The sequence below is a fragment of the Balaenoptera physalus genome, assembly GCF_965194825.1.
Source record: "Balaenoptera physalus genome assembly, chromosome: 5".
NCBI classification, from domain to species: Eukaryota; Metazoa; Chordata; class Mammalia; order Artiodactyla; family Balaenopteridae; genus Balaenoptera; species Balaenoptera physalus.
Window position 1 is genome coordinate 57,941,458 of NC_138884.1, and position 20,101 is coordinate 57,961,558.

The 20,101-nt window shown below is 44.7% G+C and overlaps 4 protein-coding genes across 6 annotated transcripts in view; 2 read left to right on the top strand and 2 right to left on the bottom strand.

Moving 5' to 3' along the window:
• The window catches only part of CCDC158 (coiled-coil domain containing 158), a 90,136-nt gene extending 86,039 nt beyond the window's left edge, over nt 1-4,097 (top strand). For both annotated transcript variants that reach the window (XM_082463739.1, XM_082463738.1), the window contains exon 22: nt 1,597-4,097. In XM_082463739.1, coding sequence (XP_082319865.1) covers nt 1,597-1,673 — 77 coding nt within the window. In that variant the 3' untranslated portion in view covers nt 1,674-4,097. The remainder of the gene's footprint in view (nt 1-1,596) is intronic.
• A 130-nt stretch (nt 4,098-4,227) lies between these two features.
• STBD1 (starch binding domain 1) lies at nt 4,228-8,913 on the bottom strand. The gene is made up of 2 exons (XM_082463901.1): nt 8,570-8,913; nt 4,228-6,114 (listed from the first exon to the last, which is right to left on the bottom strand). Exons 1-2 carry the CDS (start codon nt 8,775-8,777, stop codon nt 5,252-5,254), a joined length of 1,071 nt encoding a protein of 356 aa, XP_082320027.1. The 5' UTR covers nt 8,778-8,913; the 3' UTR covers nt 4,228-5,251.
• Nucleotides 8,914-9,531: 618 nt separating this feature from the next.
• Nucleotides 9,532-20,101, top strand: part of LOC309661849 (uncharacterized protein) — a 38,342-nt gene continuing 27,772 nt past the window's right edge. Inside the window, exons 1-2 of the mRNA XM_082463989.1 lie at nt 9,532-9,621; nt 9,770-9,906. Coding sequence (XP_082320115.1) covers nt 9,829-9,906 — 78 coding nt within the window. The 5' untranslated portion in view covers nt 9,532-9,621; nt 9,770-9,828. The remainder of the gene's footprint in view (nt 9,622-9,769; nt 9,907-20,101) is intronic.
• FAM47E (family with sequence similarity 47 member E) overlaps nt 18,047-20,101 on the bottom strand; it is a 30,529-nt gene continuing 28,474 nt past the window's right edge. For both annotated transcript variants that reach the window (XM_082463881.1, XM_082463880.1), the window contains one exon: nt 18,047-19,929. In XM_082463881.1, coding sequence (XP_082320007.1) covers nt 19,864-19,929 — 66 coding nt within the window. In that variant the 3' untranslated portion in view covers nt 18,047-19,863. The remainder of the gene's footprint in view (nt 19,930-20,101) is intronic.

Below are 20,101 nucleotides of genomic sequence, written 5' to 3' on the forward strand. Positions count from 1 at the left end.
ATGAATCCAGGAGCCTTTGTCAGAAAGAAATTAATTTTGGAGGATACATGTTATTCTCATTTCATCTTCCATCTCTAGAGAATATAAGTTGCTAGATGGAGGATAATAAATAATTTTCTAAGAATAAATCCTTTTAAAATAAATTTAACCTTATTAATAATAATAGTTGTTATTAGCATTTATTGAGCACTTATCAGCTATGTGCCAGGCCCTGTACTCAGTGTCTTACTAATTAGCTTCACAACACTGGGAGGTGGGTGCTAATATTATGTCATTTGGTGATGAGGAAGCTGAAGATCACAATCAGTCAATAAGTTTTAAGTCACACAATGAGTAATAGAGCTGGGACTTGATCTCTGCAATTTCTGACTCCAAAATGCACATTTTTTAATGTACTAAAGCTATACCAAATTGTTACCAAAGAAAATTAACAAATTCTTTATGATAACTCCAGATGCCTGCATATATAAACATAAAGAAAAATGTTTGATTTTAAGTTTATCATAACTTTTTTAAGGAAGATGCATTATCTTATTGGCCCCATTTTTATTCACACTTTCACTTATATTTCTGACTTTATCTGAGTAATCCTACCATGTAATAATCCAAATGATAAACATGTTGTATTTGTTTTAAAAAACTTTTAAAAAGTTCTTTTAGACAAATACTTTTTATTGGATGCATTGTCTGGATGGAGTGTGTCTTGGAAATTCTGCAATAGATATTTTGGAGAGAATTTTGGGAACATTTATCAAAATTTAAAGTCCATGTATTCTTTTACCCAGAAACTCTACTTCTAGCAATTTATTCTGCAAGGAAAAATTGTACATACAAAAGTCTGAAGTATTTCCTATAGCATGTTCATAAACAAAAATAAGAAACAACTTTTAAAAATTTATTTACTAACATGGTGCATCCACACAATGGAATACTGTGCAGTCATAACAAATCATGAGCTGAACTGGAAAGATGCTGACATTTTGTTAAGTGAATAAAAGCAAGCTACAGAACAATTTATACCACATATTTCCATTTGTGTAAAGAAGAAAACTGTGTGTGTGTGTGTGTGTGTGTGTGTGTACATGTGAAGATACTCACTGACGGGTTTACAGTGATGACCTGGGATGGGGAGGTTCAACAGATTGAGGGAACAAAAACAAACAATGACCTTTACCCCTCTTTGTACCCTTCTGAGGTGTTCAAATTATTTACAATTAGTATGTATGACTTCTATAACAATAATTATCGTGTTCATTTATTTATTGGCTGTGCTGCACAGCTTGTGAGATCTTAGTTCCCTGACCAGGGATTGAACCCACAGCCTCAGCAGTGAAAGAGCAGAGTCCTAACCACTGGACCACCAGGGAATTCTCTATCATGCTCATTTAAAACAACTGAAAGAGCAAAGATTTACCCTTAGCTCTGTTTCATAATTTCAGTCTTTTAAAAAATACGCTACTTTGCAATATTTGAGAACTTATTGAGCTCAGGATGTATCTATTCTGTGGTAGCAAGCTGACCTTTTAAGAAGCGCATAATAGAATTTAAAGCCTGAGTAATGTTGCTTTTCTAACTTTGCTTTATCAACATTTTCAGCAATGTCTTCAATGATCAGAAATCAAGAAAAGAGGATACAGAAAGTGAAAGACCAGGAAAAAATGTTACTAAAATGATACATTGCTTGCCTGTTCTTTACAGAGAGCTGATGCCCAATTAATTGTGGTGTTACTTATAATTAGTGCCCTGTGTACTGTTTTCTTTTTATGTGAAAATTTAATAAAAGATACCCTGTCCTGTAAACTCTATTTTGAAATAAACTAGTCTTGAGTGCTCTCTCAGTAAAACTTAAAAGCAGTACTAGCTAGATGCAAGAGTACCTTATAGGTGTTATTTTGTGCTAATACCAGTGTGTTGGAATAATCACATGTTTTTTTGTTATCTTTAGTGGTGCTGAGGCAATAGTCTTCTCTTTTTTTCAGCTTAAAATGCTTCTTTCACATGAAATTGAAAGATGGGGTATAATGCCCAGAACGGGAGGACAAACTCCAAGGTACTGACCAGGATTCCTTCTGTGACCCTGAACTCCCTGTTTGTTCTGTCAATATCAGTGAATGTAATCACATAACTAAACATTGTGGCCCGTAATCAAAACTTTTAGAAAAGTTTCTTTTTACGTATTAATAACTAGGAAGCAAGAGAGAAAAAGTTTGTTATTCTTCAGCCAGTGGGTAACTTCTGCAGATTGAATGGATTCAGTCTGCCTCAATTAGAGTTTAATAAATTAGTGGGGTTTGTATGTGGAATGTTTTCCAACACCAATAACCAATTCTCTGTGGATACCACCTGGGTGTCTATGAGTCAATTCCATTCTGACACTAACTACCTGGAGTTAGTGTCAGATTCTACAGATTTAAGGGCTCAGTCCCACGAGACTGCCCCTACTTCAGACACCAGTCACAAGTCCCAGGCCACCTATACTTTTTGACTGACTGGCTATAAATTGGGGGTTCCCACATCCCCCTCTAAAGTTTCAATAATTTTCTAGAACTGATCATGGAATTCAGGAAAGTGCTTTACTTACTATTACAGTTTATTATAAAGGCTATAACTCAGGAACAGCCAAATGGAAGAGATGCACAGAGCAAGGTACGGGGTGGAGGTGTGGAGCTTCCACGCCCTCTCAGGGCTCCCGGCACCTTGTGTTCGCCAACCCAGAAGCTCATTAAATCTCACCATTTGAGACTTTATAGAGCTTCTTCTCCAGCCCCGCTCCCCATCCTGGAGATCGGAGTGTGGCGCTGGAAGTTGCAAGCCTCCGATCACTTGGTCTTTCCGGTGACCAGCCCCAGCCTGAGGCTATCTAGGGGGCCCATCTAAGTCACCTCACTAGCAGAAGCTCATATCTGCATAACAAGATACTCCTATCTCTCAGGAAATTCCCAGGGTTTGAGGCGCTCTGTGCCAGGAACAAAGACCAAATATATTTGATACTACAGGATGTGAACCAAATAAAAGGAGACCAGAAGAACAGATACAAAAATGTTTCAATTGTGCCAAAGACAACAGGAACGGTGTCGCAGAAGCCAGCCTGTCCAGAAAGCCTGTACTCCCGTTCCATAGTACAGCTGTCACTGAGAAACTGCTGCCCGACTAGAGACTCTGTTTCCCAGCCCCACTTCCCCTCTCCCTACATGGGAACACCTGCCCAGTTCTCACTAATGGCACGTGGGCACAGCAGTTTGTAGTGCTTTCTGGCCCAAAGTTTTAGTGGGGTCTTTCCTTACTTTATTTCCCCTTCCACAGGCTGGTTACAGAGGACAGTGAGGTCCTAGGGGATGGAGGAGCCACAGGACAGGAGCCTGGGTGATGACCTGCAAGGAAAGCTGCCCTCCTGCCAGGAGCACCCACTGCTGTTTAGTGAGGGAGAAGTAAGCTGCTGTCGTTGCAGCCTTCTTACACGCTGGGGTCTGTGACAGCGGGTGGCGCTCAGGGTAACCAGTGCAGATGACACGCCAAGTAGGACGTAAGTTACCACCACAGCCCTCACGCTCCTCCCTCTAAGCACATCCGATTTTCAATAACAAGTTTTAAAAATATAAAGTTTAGTATTATATGTTATCTCTTAAATCAGTTGGCTTTACTGAAAGATTTTTATTTCATCAGGTAATGATAAAATGGCTAATGATAGAACTCTAAACAGATTTTGACTGTAAATTGTTTTACCTTTAGTTTGACCTAATAGAAATGCTTGGGCATTCTGTACAGTAATGGTAAATGCCTTCTGAAGACCTCACTGGTAGAATATAAAATTCATTATGAAGTCTGTAGAAAATATATGTGAATTTAACACAAAAGTGCTATGAGCCAAAAACAGTTCTTAAAGCACTTTCTAACACTATTTTCAGTTGGGTTTAGGCTCTTTTCAGCAAAGACCATCTATAACCAGGATTAAACGTTGTTTTGCCAATAGATGTTACACTTACTAAAAGTTGTTTTAATATAGAATTAATTTTCAAGTATGGGCATGTATAATATCCCTCCAAACAAAGGTAAACTTTTAAAAGAAATATTCTAAAACTTTTTCTCTAAAGGGAGAAGAACAGACTCTGTGCCTCTTGATATTTGCTTTATTTCTTTGTCATTAGTGGAGAAAATATTAGTATTTTATTTTACATCTAAGCTATTATGGTACTAAGATTTATACAAATAATTCAGACATTTAATAAAGATGTTAAAACTCAGGTTTTATTATTTTTTCAGTTATAATGGCAAAGTTTAAATGTTTATTTCTTCCCAGAGCAAAGATGTACTTCCGTATCACTCCCCTGTTATAATTTTGTTAGCTACTGGCATGAAGTGAGAGGGAAGAGGCTGAAATGATTGCTATGGGGCAGTCCATCTGTCAGCCCAGAGCTGCTGTGAGAGGAGGGGCCGTGGGGAGAAATGGTCCTGCAGGAGGCCCGTGAGGAAATGACGGGCGTGTCCCACCCTGCAGTCCGGCGGGGCCTGAAGCTCCCAGCTCTCTAAGAGGTGTCATTCAGGCCACCTTGCTCAGCCCTATACCCTATCCCCCTTCCTGTTTTTTCCTCTTGGGCTGCTCCTGCTAACAGGCTCTGATTAGGCCCCTTGTTTGTATACCAGCCATTGATCATTAGGACAAAAACATACTTGCTACCCTCAAACCATACATGGCAAGTAAAATCAAGCAAAAAACATTGGGAAGTCTTAATGCATTACCTTATATCCTGGCTAATCACATCTAGTGACCAGACATTTTCTAATCACAGTTCCATACGATGTTAATGATTTTTAAATATAAAGTGTGTATGATTAAAGAGAGCATTTCTCCAGCTGTACCAGTACGAAATCTTATCCTTTTGAATAAGGCGTGTTTTACTCCCCTGGTTCAAGAATCACCCAAAGGCTCAAGCCTCAAGCCTCTGCAGCTGGTTAGTTTCTGTGCTCCGTGACCAGTGCACATCTGAAGTTTAGCCAAGCCCTCCTCAAGACCACCAAGCCCTAAAGTAACGATGGATCAGCATAAATCCATCCATCAGTGCCGCAGGAAAAAAAGTCCATGCTCAATGGAAGCATTATCTACACATTAGACAAAAGCCACTAGCAAATCTGAAACAACTCTGATGGCTAGACTGGAAGTTTCACTTCCTTTATTTTAAATTATTCAGGGTGCTGCACAACCTTAGCCTCTTCCATGTTCTGCAATAGCCTCTTTGATGCTTTGCAAATTGAATCAGTGAATCCCCCACCACTTGTGAAGCACTTTATCCTCGTGGCCAGTCTCTAAGAATCTATTGCTGCATTCTTCCCAACGGGTAACTTGCCCATTCTCTACTACCACAAACTTCCATTCCACCACTGCGTCTGCTGGCAGGGGCACAGAACGAGACCAGAGCCCATCCTTGCTACACTGGAGTGGGATGTAAGTGTTCCATCTCCCAAGACTCTCATGGTCTCCAGTTACTGCAAGGCATTGCACACCAGCGCTTGTGATATAGTGGACCTGGAAGCTGACGCTAACCTGATGAGACTCTGAAGACACTGCTCCTGCCCTTTTTGGTTTCACATCCACTTCCTGACCTCTTGCTTCCACAAGACTGCTTCTGTCATAGTCCTTCCCCTGCTTAGAGCTTAACACTGGAGACTCAAGACTGCCACCCAAGCCAACATCGCCCCAAGATGAGTGCCGGGACACCATCTCCCAGTCCACGTGGTCAGCCCGGTCCCGACTGTCCGACTGTGCAAGGCTCACTTCTTCTTTCGCTCTGTCCAGGAGCAGGTTGCTAGAAGGCAACTTCTCTGCCAGACATGGAGCTGCTTTAGCACTTTTCTCTTGGCCTTTTTGGAATCCCCATTCTCCTACAGGAGATCCAAGGCTTTCGTTTCTTGAAACGTCAGAGTCACTTCTAGAGTTACCAGTCTCAGAGGCAGCTGGAGATTGTGTGTCTGGAAATTGTCCAGAAGGAACATGCGCTCTTGAATTGTCACGGTTACTGCCTTCTCCAGAAGGACTCTGCAGTCTCCATGCTGCTTCCTGCAGGTCACCAGGGCCTTTAGTCTTAGAAACCAAACATCCATTGCTTTCTTGAAGATGCTCTAAAAAACAAAAGGAAAAGTGTAATAGTGTTGTGCAGTTTATGTGAGAAAAAAGTAAGTTAGGCTGAGAAAATAGTTTTAGTTTTTAAAGACTTTGCTGCTAATCTATCTGCAGTTCACAAAATTTGTCTCTATTAAAATCAAGTACTTAATTACCTGGTGTGTTCCCAACTGCGCTCTAAGAATATACAGGCATATCCAGTAATAAAAGGCACATCCAGGAGTGTCAGTATACCAGCACAAGAGTGTAAACGAGGTGGCAAGCTGTAGAGGCAGAAGTGTAACCCTGTCATGGTCCTGGATCTCTGCAGTCCAGGCCGTACTGGCATGCAACCAAGTCAAGTTGTTTGGCTGCCATCATCAAAAAATGTCCAGCCTGTGTGACGAAGAGCTGCACGGTTACCCTGCAAACCAGGTGAGTACACTTGTACTCCCAGGAACTGCGTGCAGGTCAGGGATTGACTCTCACAGATGCGGGCAGGACAGCAGCAGCTGTCACTGTGGGAGAATACAAAGGACAGCAGTGCATGGCTGGGCAAGAGTTGGGGGTGAGGGTGGGGAGGAGGGCTGGATTCGCCTTGCACACCCCATGTGCATTAGGAACCTCTTCGACAAAACACAGGCATCTTATATCCCCTCCCATTGCATACTTTAAAAATATATTTTCTTGGGACTTCCCTGGTGGCACAGTGGTTAAGAATCCGCCTGCCAACGCAGGGGACACGGATTCGATCCCTGGTCCGGGAAGATCCCACATGCCGCGGAGCAACCAAACCCGTGTGCCACAACTACTGAGCCTGCGCTCTAGAGCCCGGGAGCCACAACTACTGAGCCGGTGCTCTGCAATAAGAGAAGCCACCGCAATGAGAAGCCCGCGCACAGCAGTGAAGAGTAGCCCCCGCTCGCCGCAACTAGAGAAAGCCCGCGCGAAGCAACGAAGACCCAACGCAGCCAAAAATAAATAAATTAAAAATAAATAAATAAAAATATATTTTCTTAAGACTACACAATCCAAGCTCCCTAAAGACTCAGTTTCCTTCTTGGCCACCTCATTGATAGTCCAAATAGCTCCCTACAACAGGGGTCCCCAACCCCCCAGGCCAAACCGGTAGGTAGCGGTCAGTCCTCTGCCCGTTGGGAACCCGCGGCTCAGCAGGAGGTGAGAGTCGGGGAGCAAGCGAAGCTGCCTCTGCCGCTCCCCATCGCTCGCATTACCGCCTGCACCACCCTCCCACTCCACCCCCTTCCGTGGAAAAATTGTCTTCCACGAAACCTGTCCCTGGTGCCCAAAAGGTTGGGGGCCGCTGCCCTACAAGATCTTACTCTCCAAAACCATACAATCAGCATATGGGGATTAGGGGGGGGGGATGGCGGTGGGAAGAGGGTGGTCTTGTTTAATTTTGTCTCTTTTTAATGGTGGTGTTGGAAGTGAGACGTCAACAAATATTACTCTGAATTCCCAGTCTTTCGACCTGAAACATGAGTTAGGCTTTCAGGAAAAGAAGATAAATGAGCTCCCTGCAGGAGAGGCACAGGGGCAGATTTTCAAGTGGCTACACATGAACCGCCACTCCACTAAAGTTTACCGATGTCATTTTCACCACTAGGCTGGAGTCCAGGCATGGGCAGCTTGCCAAGGGAGGGCGCTGGAAGGTAAGGTTCTCTGCCAGTGCTCTTACTTTGCCTAGTACACAGGGTCTAAAATACAGAGATGGAAACCTAGACGTCAGTTGTACTCATCCGAGTAGAATGAGGTGTCTCTTCCCTGGGGTTTCAGACAACCGTGCACTGTTCGGGTGAGCGTGGGAGAGGGCCGACAGCTCCGAAATGGGCGGCCACTGAGCAGCCACAGGGCTTCAGCCGAAGCCTTCAGGGCCACAGTCCAACCTGAACTTTGCCTCCCCGACAGAAGCGTCCAGATAGCGGGGGCTGCTCGCTGCGCTGGTGTTCCCAAACACGGCTCTTCCATGGGGTGAGGGATGGGAGGACATGAGGCTATGGGATTGGGACCGAGACAGTGTCCCTGCTCGGACAGAAATTGGAGAGGGTCGTGGGATCTCCGAACCCTAAGCACCCCTTTCCGAAGGCCCGGAAGGGGCGCCGCCGCTGCAGCCGCCCGCACTGCGCCAAGCGCCGCCAAGCGGAGGAGCCCATCCCCGCTGGAAGAGCAGGGGCAGGTCCTCAGGGGCGGGCGCCGAGGGCAGCGACTCAGCGGGGCGCGGACCTGGGACAAACCGCCTGGGCATCCCCAGGGCCTCGGTGTAGGGCGAGAACCCCACCCGGCGCGTGCGCACCAGCCGGGGAAAAATGCGAGCCGCGGGGAGGGTCCTGCCCGGGTTAGGAGAAGCTAGCCCTCGGGAAACCTCCAGGTGGATTTTCGCCCCCTGCCCCCTCCCGCGGGTAACTTCAGAGCCCCCCGGCAGATATGCCCTCGAGACACAGGGAGGAAGAATACCTGGTTTGGTGACCAGCTCCCGCCTAGAAGGTCCAGGGCTCAGTCCGCCGCCACCACCCTGATCGCCTCCCGGAGCCGCAGCCTCCCCTGGAGAGGCGTCTTTCCCCTGCTCCGCATCCCCCTCCTTTCCCGTGTCCCGCAGCAGCCAAACGAAAAGCGCTCCGGCCAGACCCCCTCCGACCAGCAGGGCGGACCAGACGGCGCCCATGACTGAGAGGCCGCAGCTGCGGGAGACGACGGCGACCGAGACGGGGGCTCAGGTCACGCAGGCAGAGCCACACCTACCCAGCCCGCTGCAGCCTTTTACGGTCCCCAGTGGCGGGCGCTCCCGCGCGGGGCCCAGCCCTCCGCGACCAAAACTCAACTTTCCCAGCCCCGCCCCACTCCCCGCCCCGGGGCTGCAGCCCCATGTTCCGGCAAGGCGGACACGCGAGCGCCCTCCTTCTCCAACATTTTCCCTTCTCGACCCCGCCAGTCGCCGGCGGCGGGGAACACCCGGCGCAGGGTTCCAAATGCGTCCCGCGCGCCTTAAGAGTCCAAGGGCGCACGGCTCCCGCGCGCAAACCCGCCGCCTTCGTTTCCTGCTCCGGCTGCAGCTCAGGTACAGCCCTGCGTGGGACAGCGCCGGCCACCTCGGCGCCTCCTCCCCACAAACACTCAGTAGCAGTGCGAGGTTCTGGCTAGACGCGGAAGAGGCCGTGGTGCATCTGCGACACGCGAGGTTGCGGCGAGAGCGGGGGCGGGGCGGGAGAGGCAGCCGGGCCGGGTGGGTAGACACGCACAGCCGGCGCGTTGGAAGCTCCATTCCTCCGCCAGTTAGCTGCGCTTAACCTCCCCAAGCCTCCGCCTCCCCGCCTGTAGAAGGAAAGGATTGGACTGAGATCCATCCATCTGTAAATGCCAATCACCTTAACCGCCTCCAGTCGTTGCTGAGGGTGCGCGCCCTCCTGACGGGGCTGGATGTCGTGCAGACGCGAGCTCCTCCGGATGGGTTATTAATAAAAAATTGCAACCGTCTTTGTTAAGTGCTGTCGGTGTGCCAGGTGTTTAAGGTATGCATTTAATTTGATCCTCACAAAACAACAACAACAACCTGGGAACTAAGAATTATACACATTTCTTTCTAAATTCACTCCTCTGCTGATCTGATGGCTTTACACACCAACTTCAAGCTAACGGTTCCCATGTTTGTATCTGCAGGGTGAGCCTTTTCCTTGACCTACACGCTCCCACATCCAACTGCTAAGACCACAGCTGGAATGATTACTAAAATGGCTCCTCAGGTAAAACAAATCGTTCCAACGTGCCCCGGGCTCAAGCCTTGTTTGCAAAGTCAGGTACAGAAAGCACTGGGAGAAGCTGGAGGGGCTGGGGGCAGTGAGGGTGTCGCTCAGCGGAGATTCGTGGATAGAGGGCTGAGAAATAGTGGTTGCATTCGGCCTGTAAGAGGTCCTTGGTGACTCTGCAGTGTTTGGGGGGTGGGAGCTCGCTTTGGAAGGCTGAGCAGTGAATGTGGTGAAGGCTGTGGAGAAGGCCGACGTGGAGGGAGCCCTCTCCAGAGAAACTTGGAGGCAAAGGGTAGGAGAGGAATCGAAGTGTCGCCTGAGAAGAGAACAAGGCCTAAGGGAAGCTCTTTCAGACCGAGAGACACGTGGGCACGTTTGTTCAGTTTGTCGGCAGGAGAGAGCCAGCCGAGACCTGGAGAAAGATGTGAGGAGGACGGGAAATCCTGGACGGGGATTCCGCGGGAAGGAGGAAGTGGTGGGTCAAGAACACCAGTGGGAGGGATGGCCTCGGAGGAAAGGAGAGGAGGAAACAGGCGTGGGGAAAAAAAAGAAGGCACAAAAGAAACATTGTGAGATACACAGGGGCCCCGTGAGTGAGGTTAGCTATCAGCTGAGTGAGAGAAAGGAAATCCAGGTGAGCTTTTAAGGAAAGCAGAGCCGGTAGGAAGGAAATGGCCGCTGGGGAAAGAAGTTGCCTTGGGAAGTCCTGTGGGTCCTTCCATCACAGGCCGGTTGCATTGCTCCCTTTCTGCCTTTCCCAGTACCCGCGCCAACATTCACACCCCACCTCACCTGTCCAGACCTTACCATCCTCCCGCACCTCCCTCCCCTCTGGCTGTGATCCACTCTGCAACCACTCCTGATTTAATCCTCCTAAAGCACAGCCCGGGATAGGGCATCTCCTCTGTCTACCAGACTAAATCCAACCCCATTTTAGCCTTCAAGGTCTCCCTGACACAACCCAACAACCTCTCCAGGCCTTTCTCTTATCGTTTACCTGAACTCCAGCCAAATGGGGGTCTCTCCCGCGGGAGCCTTCTCTCATTGGTTTAGACGTTTCCCAAAAGCCACTTCCTTCCATGAACTTTTCCCCAGCCCCCAATCCCACTCTTAGCCCCCAGCCCTCAAACTGATATGCCATTCTTTTCTTTGAACTCTGATTACATACTGTAACTCTGTTAGAGCAAAATACAAGGTTTTCTCTTATGGTATAATTATTGTTGTAGTTTATCTCATCCCCATATTAGATCATAAATCCCTTGAGGGCCAGAGTTTGTTTATTCTTTGTATTCCCCAGAATACAGAGTTTGTTATGTAATAGGCCTTTTTATTGTCTTTGTTCATTGAATACCTAATATATACTGGCCCTAAACTAAGTGCTTTATGAGGATTATCTCCTGTTAAATTCCTGAGAGGAGTAATCTGCCCAAGGTCGTACAGCTGGTGAGTGACCAAGCTGGGATTTGAACCCAGTGTTCTGACCTCCCAGGACTCCTGCTTGAAACTCTAGCTGCATTGAATCCTAATGCTTTTAAACCATGTCCAAATTTCAAAGCATACATTTTAGAAGTGAGTGTGCAAATCTGGATGTGTGATACCAGCGTATCCCTCTGGTAGTATTCCAACATTTACGGTGAATTTCAGCCTTGCTCTTGGTTTGTAATTCCTCTCTCTGCAAGCCCTCACCTCATTAGGGAAATGTACTCACCACTAGCACCTGTCTGCTGCTGTCAAGCCTCTGGCTCCTGCTACTCCACGTAATGTTAACCACAAGTCAAGCCTTCTGCAAAGCCGTCACATTGGAGCTGCCCAGTTTCATATTTCATAGGGACATTTTCTAAGTGCAACTGTTTGCAAACCTCTGACTCATCTTAGTTCCAGAATAGACTCCAGGCTGAGATCTCTTATGCTGAATGATGAAACCTTTAGAGCAAAGGCAAATCTATGTCAGGAGAACAAGTTCACTATGTAAAGAAGAATAAAGTTAGATTACTACTTTGTACCACGTAAAACAGTGGACTCCGGATAGAATAAAGTCCTGAATGTAAATGGTCAAACTACTACTAATAGAACAAAATCCAAGAGACTCTCATTGTGATATTGCATAATGTAAGAGGCCAAAAGATTTCTTGACTTCATCAAAATAAGGCTATCTCATCAGTGAGGCTGCTATAGACAAAGTTAGCAGGTAGATCCAGATGGGGAGCAGATTTTCGTGTTGTTAAAACTGACAAGGCACTAATATGTAGATATAGGATGAACTCATACAAACTGATCCAAAAAAAAAAAAACAAAACCTGACACAAGATCCAGTATAAAATGAACAAGGGATGCTTCTCCCCAGTGCCTGGAACATAATAGGCACTCAGGGTAATTTTTAGTTGAATAAATGACTAGCAAAAGATGCAAAAATGCTCAAATTCACTGGTAGTTAGATAAATGCAAATTAAAACAAGGATGTTACACCATTTTACATCCACCAGAAAGGCAAATATTAGAGAGATGCAATGCTGCTGATGGGAAACAGGTACAAACAATCTGGAGAACAATCTGGAAGAATTTTGTGAAATTAAGTATGCGTGTACCCCATGACCCAGCAATCCCACTCCTGAACATGTATGGCCAAGAGAGTGCACAAGACTGTAAGGGGGCACATAGTGTTATTTGGGGTAGCCATAAGTTCAAGGCCACCTGGCTGCCCATTGTGGGCAAATAATAAGTAAGATATGGTGGATGCCCATGAAATGCTATGAAGTATTTATGACAATGAACTTGATCTACACACAGCAATGTAATTAAATCTTAAACACATACTGGTGACTAAAAGCTAAGAAACTAAGATCTCGCAAGCTGCACAGTGCGGCCAAAACAAAAAAGAGAGAGAGATTTGTGGGTTTGGCTCTTGAATAATGATGTGGACCACCTAAGATTCACAGGAGACCTGCAAAGTTTTTTGAAGAACTATAGTGCAGTAAGCACTGCCAGCTTGGACTAGAATGGGGGTTGTCTAGAAAGGGGATAAGTGTATTTTGCATATGAGAGCAACATAAATAATTTGTGGCTAAAAGACAGACTGCGCTGGTCTTATACTATGGCCACAAATTATTTGATGTTCTTCCCTTTGAAGGAAATTTGGAGGAGTTCAGTTCTCCTCTTCTTGAAGGTGTGCTGTACTTAGCCACTTACTTCTAATGAATAGAATATGACAGAAGTGGTGATGTGTGATTTCCAAGACTAGGTTATAAAAGGCATTGTGCTTCCTCCTTGCCTTCTCTTGGATCACATGCTATAGGACCGACTTTTTCAACCTCAGCACTATTGATATTTTAGACAGGATTATTCTTTGTTGTGAGGGGCTGCCTGTGCATTATGGGATGTTTAGCAGCTCCCTGGCCTCTACTCACTCAAAATTCCCAGAAATTGAATTGTTGTGTCAAAGGCTATATACATATGTACATATGTACACACACACACACACACAAAGTTGCTTATTTATTCTGTTTTTTTTTTTTTTTTAAGGCTTTGGATAGCCAAATTGCCCTTCAAAAAGTCTGTATCTTTTCCCACTTTCACAAGTTGAATATATGCACCTTTTTCTTAGCATTTTTGCCAATATTAGTTTTGTCTTAAAAAAAATCTTTGCCAATTTGATAGACAAAAATTGATACCTTGTTTTAATTTTTTTTTTATTGGTGACCTTGACCATTTAAGAAGTGATTTGGGTCTGTTGTATTTTTTTATGACTTAGCCCATTTTTTTCCTGCAGCATGAGCAAAAACATAGAACCTACTTTCTATGCGAGCAGAGCAGGTGGCACTGTACATTCAGGTGTGGAGGACTGGAGAAGCCCGGCTTCCCTCACCACCCCTCTGAGGCAAGAGCCCACTGTAGGAAATTCTTCCTTTAGAAATTCATTCCTTTGGTTCGTTCTCCCTCTAGATTTTAAAATATCAAGCAAATCCACTCTAAGGTATTGGTGACACATCAACTTTCTTTTTGACACATTTTAACAGTTACCAATACTTACAGTGCCATAGTTGGGTAGGTGGGTGGGATCGGGAAGCAGTTAAAGACTAATACTGAAGAGAGGAAGAAGACAAGAAACAGGGGATAATGGTCACCTCAAACTTTGCCCTCATCATAGTTTTGCTTAGGTATGTCCTTTTCTAGTCTACCTCACTCTCTCCCAAGAAGATAACTGTCAATTCTTAAAAAATTTTTTTTCAGGAAATTTACCTCTTATGTTTTGGTGCTTCACCATTCCTGATATTCATCCACTCATTCAATAAATGCATAGTTTGAGCCCCAACTATGTAGGACTCTAGGCACTCTGCAGGACACTAGGAAAAACCTATACATTCCCTGCCCTCATGAGCTTATACTCTAGTGAGGAAAACACACCATTAACGAGTAATCAAAGAAGATAACATGATGAATGATGGGCGATATAACGGCTATTAGGGAAGTGCCAGAACTGAGAATAATCTGCAGCAGCTCTGCTGGCCTGTTGGTGCAGGAGTGGTGCAGGCATGACTTTGGAGGGGGAGGTTGAGAAAGAATTCTGACCTACATTCACTTCAGTAACAGTTTGCTCTCATATGCAAAATACACTTAGCCCCTTTCTAGACAACCCCCATTTTAGTCCAAGCTGGCAGTGTTTATTGCATTATAGTTCTTCAAAAAACTTTGCAGGTCTCCTGTGAATCTTAGGTGGTCCACATCATTATTCAAGAGCCAAAACCACAAATCTCTTTTATTTGGGGCCACAGCTTACGGGATCTTAGCTCCCCAGCCAGGGATCGAACCTGGGCCCCAGGCAGTGGAAGCACAGAGTCCTAACCACTGGACCGCCAGGGAATTCCCCACATGTATCTTGAAGATAAGCCCTTCTCTACCTTGAGAATATGCTGAAGAACAACAGCCTCCAGTTTCTTAGGCGCTCTATTGTTTGACTAAAACGGTGAGGCACACTTTAAAGATTTCAGTAGAAGTTTTGTCCGCCTGAATGTACTCTGAAGCGTCATCTTTGAACTTTCTGAGGTCTTAACAAGGGATTTAACAATTACATCCTTGGATTCATCTTTAGACCATGTTTTCCTGGCATGTCCTTTTATGTGTCCTTTTGGATTTGATCTTTGCTACAAATCATTTCTTAATTTAAACATCATTTGTCATCTGAGAGGCTAGGAGTTTACAAAACCATCAAGTCCTGGTTGCTTTTGATTAAACTGTCCTTTTGACTTATCGATCTCCTCTTGCATTTTACTATAAGCAGCAAGAAACCAGGAGGTACCTTCAACACTCTGTATAAAACTCTCCTTAGTTACATCACCAGTTCATTAGGTAGTTCTTCTACTTTCCATGTTACTTCAGGTGACAGTATGGATAAACTTCCTGCTACTACATAACAAGGAGACCACTTCTCCCAATTTCCAATTGCATTTACCTCATTTTCCTGCAAGCCTTCACCCACAGCCTCTTCACAGTCTATGAGGCTTCTGCCAACAGTTTCTTCAAAGTTCTTCCAGTTTCAACCCACTTCTCAATCCTGCTCCCTTTCACATTTTACATTCTTGTTATATCATCCCACTTCCAGGCACAAAAATCTATTAGTTATCTATTGCTGCATAACAAATAATCAGTAAATTTAATGGTTTAAAACAACAAACATTAGAGTCATTTTTATGGGTTAGGAATTCAGAAGCATCTTCTCTGAGGGGTTCTGGCTCAGGATCTCTCATATGGTTGCAGTCAGGATGTCAGCAGTGGTTGCAATCTCATCTGAAGGCTTAATGGGGGCTGAAGGATCCACTTCCAAGACGGCTTTTCACATGGCTATTTGCAGAAGGCTTCAGTTCCTTGCCATGTGAGCCTTTCCATAGACAGCTTGAGTGTCCTCACAACACAGCAGCTAGTCTCTCCCAGATGATTCCAGTGAGAACAAGGAGGAAGCCACAATGTCTTTTATGATTTAGTTTCAGAATGACACCTCATCACTTCTTCCACATTCTGTTCCTTAAAATCAAGTCTAGGTACAGCCCACATTCGAGGGAAAAGGCGTTAGACACTGCCTTTTGAAGACAGGTGTATCAAATAATTTGTGGACCTTTTTTTAAACAAACACAAACCTCCCAAATTAGGAAGTCCTTGGGATTGTCTAAAGTAATCTCATGTCTTGCAGCTATTGAACTGAGAAAGAAAAAGAAAAAAAAAATGATCCTTTAATTTGCTGAATTAAAATATCATTTGAATTCACTGCTTTGTAAGATCTCGTAGGTGAAGACAGAGTATAGATTGGGAAAGAGCGAGACCCTGAATGCTGAACTGTGAACATATGGGAAAGTTCAGATGGCTTCAAGTTCCCTAAACTCCCAACCCTATGAAAATATGCTGCTCAGCTCTCCTGTTGCAAGGAGCACAAATGACTGATGGACCCAGCTGCTACCCCTCTGGACCTTTCGCCCTCTCACTGAGGCCATACTCCCTTGGGCTGCTCCCAGCCCATGACAGAGCGTGCAGAAGTGCCAAGGCAGGCCCATTTTAGCAAAATGTGAGATTCCTCCTCTTGGCGACCTTGACTTGAGGTCTCCCCATTGGCCTGGCCAAACCTTCATTTGAACTGTGCTGCAGTTCAAGACCAAATCTTCTTTTCCTCCCTCTGTCCTTCCACAGGGATCACACGTGCATCAGAATCTAAAGGCTCTCCGTATGTTCTGCTACTCCCACCCCAGTAAACCTCTCGAACATCTAATGCCATTTTGCCATTTGCTCCTTGGCAGACCCAAACTGCTGCAGCCTTCCTTGTCAGAGAAATTCTCCCTTCTCCCTCTGTGGTGAGGATTTTCCCACTTTGCGCGAAGACTCTGTAACGACCTTTGTGGAAATAGGCTGGCAGGAGGCTGGGGTAGCCAACTCTCTTTATTCTTCACCCCTAACATCGCTCACTGCCTTGAATGCTACCCATGTGCTAGAGGCAGTTTATCCTAGCTCACAAAAGCCAACTGTTAAATTTTCAGGAATTTAGCAAGTTGGTTGGTAAACACAGTCATTATTAAGACTTAAATAGACTTACAATTAAAATAAATTATATTAAAACCAAAGGTAACAAAACTCAAAACCTCATCTCTTCCTGGTTTTTAACACCTTTTTGTTAGTTAGTATCTATGCTCTTGAGGTTATTTACATCTATTATGTCTGGGTGTTGGAAATAATACATAATGATGTGCTACTTGCACTTCTCTTTGGATTTTGGAGGCCAGATTTAGATGTGCTGTTTCAGCTCATTTCTTTAGTAATCTGAGAGGTTGCCGGCTTTGAGGGCAGCCAGAAGCAAGAGAAGGCTTTCAGCTGGTCCAGAAATCTCTGCCCTCTGATCCAATGAATCCAGCATGCTCAAAGCACCTGTGGCACAGAGAGCTGCTGAATGGAGCTTTGGCATGTCCAGAAAGGCGAATCAGAGCACAGGCCCCCAGGGCTTTGCAGCTGAGCCAGGAGCTCTGTGGCATGTAACCGTTCACCTTTAGAGAAACCAGTCTCCGTTTGTTGCTTGGCACCAGTTAATACGGTAGCCTGATCATGAGACCTTAGGTAACCAAGCGACTGGTGCCCATCGTCACCCAAGGTCACCTGATCCACTAAGCCATAAAGTCGGCTAACATTTAGTGTGTGTGCACAGTGCCAGGCTGTGTTCTAAGCACTTTACCGGTAACATTCCCTTTAATCCCCACCACAATTCTGGGAGATAGTACTGTTATTATTGCTGCTATCCCTACTTTAGATGAGAAAACTGAAGCAGAGAGAGGACAAGCAACTTGCCCCATAGTCATATAGCTAATAAGTAGCAGAGCTTGGTTTGAATCCAGGCCCTCCGGCTCCAAAGTCCACACATGTAATTACCAAATTATTTTGCTTCTCGTAATCGAGTGAAAGTTTTCTATTTAGGACTGGGCTTGAGCAGGAATTGAAGACAGAACAAACTGCATGGTGTGCCCACTCCTACCACACTGCCATCTTCCTCAGCCTACACATCTGACCTGGGGACGTTCTCTAAGTCCAGGTGACGAAACAGACAACCTCCACTATATGACGGCAGCAGCCACAAGTGGACTGCCACGGCACTGTAGCCCAACTCAAGGGTGGCCCTGAAGAACAGCCGAGAAGGGGAATTTTCCAGTAGACAGAAATGTAAGCATTTCATCCTGTTGACCACTTTGTCTGAAAGGAGAAATGGGCTGAGGTGCATGTCACCAACTAATGGTCAGCAGCTGATGGCTTAGCTTAGTAGCCAGAGACTTGGAAGGATCAAGAACACAGGGATAGTGACAAAGAGATTTGGGAGAAGAGGTATACAGGGGATCGCTCAGAATGGATCCAGAGTATGAGAGTATTTGGTTCTTTGTGAATACCCACCAAAAGACCTCCACTGCAGAGGAAGCGCTCAATAATCAGGTGAAAAGTTTGACCTATCCTCTGCATGCCAGCCCGCTTCTTTCTCCAGAAGTTCCAATGTTGCCCAGTGATCTCATGAGCAAAGTGGGCATGGAGGCAGAAATGCAGGCGCCACGTGGGTTCAGCAACTTGGATTTCCCCTCACGAACGCTGACCTAGCTATTGCTTCTGTGGAATAATTGTCCAGTAATTAAAACCAAACTTGAGTCCCTGATATGAATTAGGCTTGAATGTAACAAAGCCAGGAACAATGTGTCCAGGGAAAGAAATGAATTCTCTCCAGACCACCTCCAACACCATCTTGGCTCAGCACTTGAATGTCAGAATCCTGCCCCAGCTTGCCTGGTAGAACTGGATGCCTCCTCTGGGCTCACAGGCTTTGGGGCTCCCATGGGCTACCACGCGGGCATGTATGACAAGTTGAAACACCAAGGGAGTCTGAGGAAAGTGGCCTGACTAGAATAGCAACCTATTCTGCAATTGGATTTGCTTTCCTGCTTAACAAACTTCTGCCCACACCAACATTCCTACACTTCCTGCATGCTTATTCACCACCATGGTATCCCACTCAACACTGAAACTCATTTCACAGCAATGGGCTGACACTATGGGTTCATTGCTTCTGTCATGTACTCCATCACCCTAATGTGTCCAGATGCATAGAGTGTATAGTAAAGACTCACTTACAGCCTACAGATTATTGAAATGGGATCATGACAGACCCAGAGGGTGAAAGGTCATCCATCACCCAGAGATTCTGTATTTGAAGACAAATACTATAACTGATAAAACTTTGGGATCCAATATCCTTTTAATAAATTCCTTTTGATTAAATTATCCAGAGTGTATTTCAGAGGGAAAGATCTGGAAGGATGCATTCCAATGAGTAAAGAGTGGTTACTGCTGACTCTATAGGAGGTATTTGTATTTTCTATGTTCTTTTTGTTAGTCTATATTTTCTAATTTTCCTAACATGAGCATTAACATGTTAAATAAAATAATTTTTAAAAATTTAATGTAAAAATATGCCATCTTGAGTTTCCATTAAACTTTATGACCCATGACCTTATATTATAGGTACACATTTATTATCAAGATTAACATGCCAAAAAACCCTCAGTAAGCTTAATTCAAAATGAAAGAAAATTATATTGTAAAGAAAGAGTAAAGGAGCTATTCACTCAAAACCAGGGAAAATAATACTCTGGGAAAATGAAATAGAGCAATTCTGCTTTTTTATGGTTTTATTTATTTTTACAAATAGTTGATATAACTATGTAATATTGACAATGCTACCAAAATGTTAGAATACCAAATATGAAATTGATCTCACGGTTGATAAAATATATAAAATATTGATTAACTGAAGCAGAAGACTATTCTGAAATGTTTGCAAGTATTAGTTATAAATTTTATGGATGTTACCAAGTCAAAATTGTACAGCTATGGTGGGACATTCATCATAAATTTTGTTTAATGTTTAAAGAGAGAGAGAAATAGCCAAGTATATAGTAAATGAAATCTGTCTAATCATCTTCCCAAGATTCTTCCATGCTTGAGTTATTTTACAGAAGTCTTGTTACACTCACATTTACATTCCTTCCTCATATACATCTTCTCAAGGAACTAAAAAAAAAAAAAAAGATGAGGGAAACTCCTTTAAATTGGCAAATGAAAATTGTACAGTCTAGTCACAACCACTACCATACCCGAATTCACAATCTCACACTCTGATGTATATCCTGATAGGACCCAAAATCTGATGTCGATGATTAGACCATGCGAGATGGTGGACTTT

Coding starts and splice junctions, on each gene's coding strand:
- STBD1 (XM_082463901.1), bottom strand. CDS start 8,777: ATGGGCGCCGTCTGGTCCGCCCTGCTGGTCGGAGGGGGTCTGGCCGGA. Junction 6,115..8,569: donor GGAGCTGGTCACCAAACCAG/GTATTCTTCCTC, acceptor TTTGTTTTTTAG/AGCATCTTCAAGAAAGCAAT.